We start from the raw sequence: 1,586 nt of genomic DNA, 5'->3' as shown, positions 1-1,586 counted from the left end.
GTTTTATGTGTTACAGGTGGTTCAGGGAGCATGACATCATGTGTTTTTTTTAACAGATCACAACTGTTTTATGTGTTACAGGTGGTTCAGGGAGCTGGACATCATGTGTTTGTTAACAGATCACAACTGTTTTATGTGTTACAGGTGGTTCAGGGAGCAGGACATCATGTGTATGCTGACAGACCAGAACTGTTTAATGTGTTACAGGTGGTTCAGGGAGCTGGACATCATGTGTTTATTAACAGATCACGACTGTTTTATGTGTTACAGGTGGTTCAGGGAGCAGGACATCATGTGTTTGTTAACAGATCACGACTGTTTTATGTGTTACAGGTGGTTCAGGGAGCAGGACATCATGTGTATGCTGACAGACCAGAACTGTTTAATGCTCTGGTACAGAAAGTTTGTGAACGAGCCGACATTGTTGAGAACCGTTCCAAGCAGGAGATAGAGACAACGTCTGTACAGAAACAAGAAACAAGTGTTGAAAAAGATTCCAGTGATAGTATAGACATTGACAGTCATTTCGACCCTCAGTTATTGTAATGAAAATTGTATTAGAACACTCACTGGAAATAGTGTTTAACTATATATTTTTATATGTTACTGTTAATATTGAAATGGTGTTTGTTAGAAAATTTTATCTCCTACGTTTTACGTTAGAATAGCAGTAATAATTTGTAAGAAAAAATTATAAATCTGAAGAAATGTTTTAAATAACCCGCCTATAAACCTCTTATATAAAAAAATTAGTTATGATTTCAAAGAAATAGGAGGTAAGTATACAATTTATGAATAGTAGGGCTTAACTTTGCAAGTGTGCAGAAAGAAAACATGGCAGGTTCTGTATTTAAATCTAGGAAATTACATTTTTTTCACGTTGTTCTTGGTAGTCAGGTTTTGGGTTTTACACAAATCAGATAATGTGTTGAACCAGGCAACACATTATGAGAACCAAATTATGTGTAAATTGTTATCGTAATGCAAGTATGTCATCTAAATATTTTTTGTAAACAAACTGTTCTAAAAATGTTTATAACACTAAGTAATACCTCAGTTATTTATGTGCATGTCTCGCTGGTGGTATAATTATGTTTTTTTTTTTGTTTTTTATCTTAAAGGTCAGTGTTTTCAAAATGAGTCTGCTCCAGAGTTATCTGACACTATTTTATTGTGAAGATTTACACTGACAAATAAAGAATATATTTGTTCAAGTCTGCTTATTGTCCTAGAGATAATGACTTACTGTTACCATTGTTCTGGAAAATCCTAGTTTTACATCATCGTCGAGAGTTGGGTAACAATCGGGGAATTAGCATTGAAGCACTAAAACTACACAATCGGTAGTTTTATTTAGTAGATTTTGTCGCTATACGTTGGTCTTTTGGACGTGACACTGCCTAAAACTCAGTTGTTTTATTTAGTAGATTTTGTCGCTATACGTTGGTCTTTTGGACGGACACTGCCTAAAACTCAGTTGTTTTATTTAGTAGATTTTGTCGCTATACGTTGGTCTTTTGGACGGACACTGCCTAAAACTCAGTTGTTTTATTTAGTAGATTTTGTCGCTATCCATTGGTCTTTTG

General features: G+C 34.7%; 1 protein-coding gene across 2 annotated transcripts in view; it reads left to right on the top strand.

Moving 5' to 3' along the window:
* Positions 1-1,219, top strand: part of LOC106475599 (protein ABHD4-like) — a 14,149-nt gene extending 12,930 nt beyond the window's left edge. For both annotated transcript variants that reach the window (XM_022379666.1, XM_013936275.2), the window contains exon 7: positions 334-1,219. In XM_022379666.1, coding sequence (XP_022235374.1) covers positions 334-546 — 213 coding nt within the window. In that variant the 3' untranslated portion in view covers positions 547-1,219. The remainder of the gene's footprint in view (positions 1-333) is intronic.
* Positions 1,220-1,586: the final 367 nt, after the last annotated feature.

Source organism: Limulus polyphemus, unplaced genomic scaffold (assembly GCF_000517525.1).
Source record: "Limulus polyphemus unplaced genomic scaffold, Limulus_polyphemus-2.1.2 Scaffold8859, whole genome shotgun sequence".
NCBI classification, from domain to species: Eukaryota; Metazoa; Arthropoda; class Merostomata; order Xiphosura; family Limulidae; genus Limulus; species Limulus polyphemus.
This window is presented reverse-complemented; position numbering and strand designations above follow the sequence as displayed.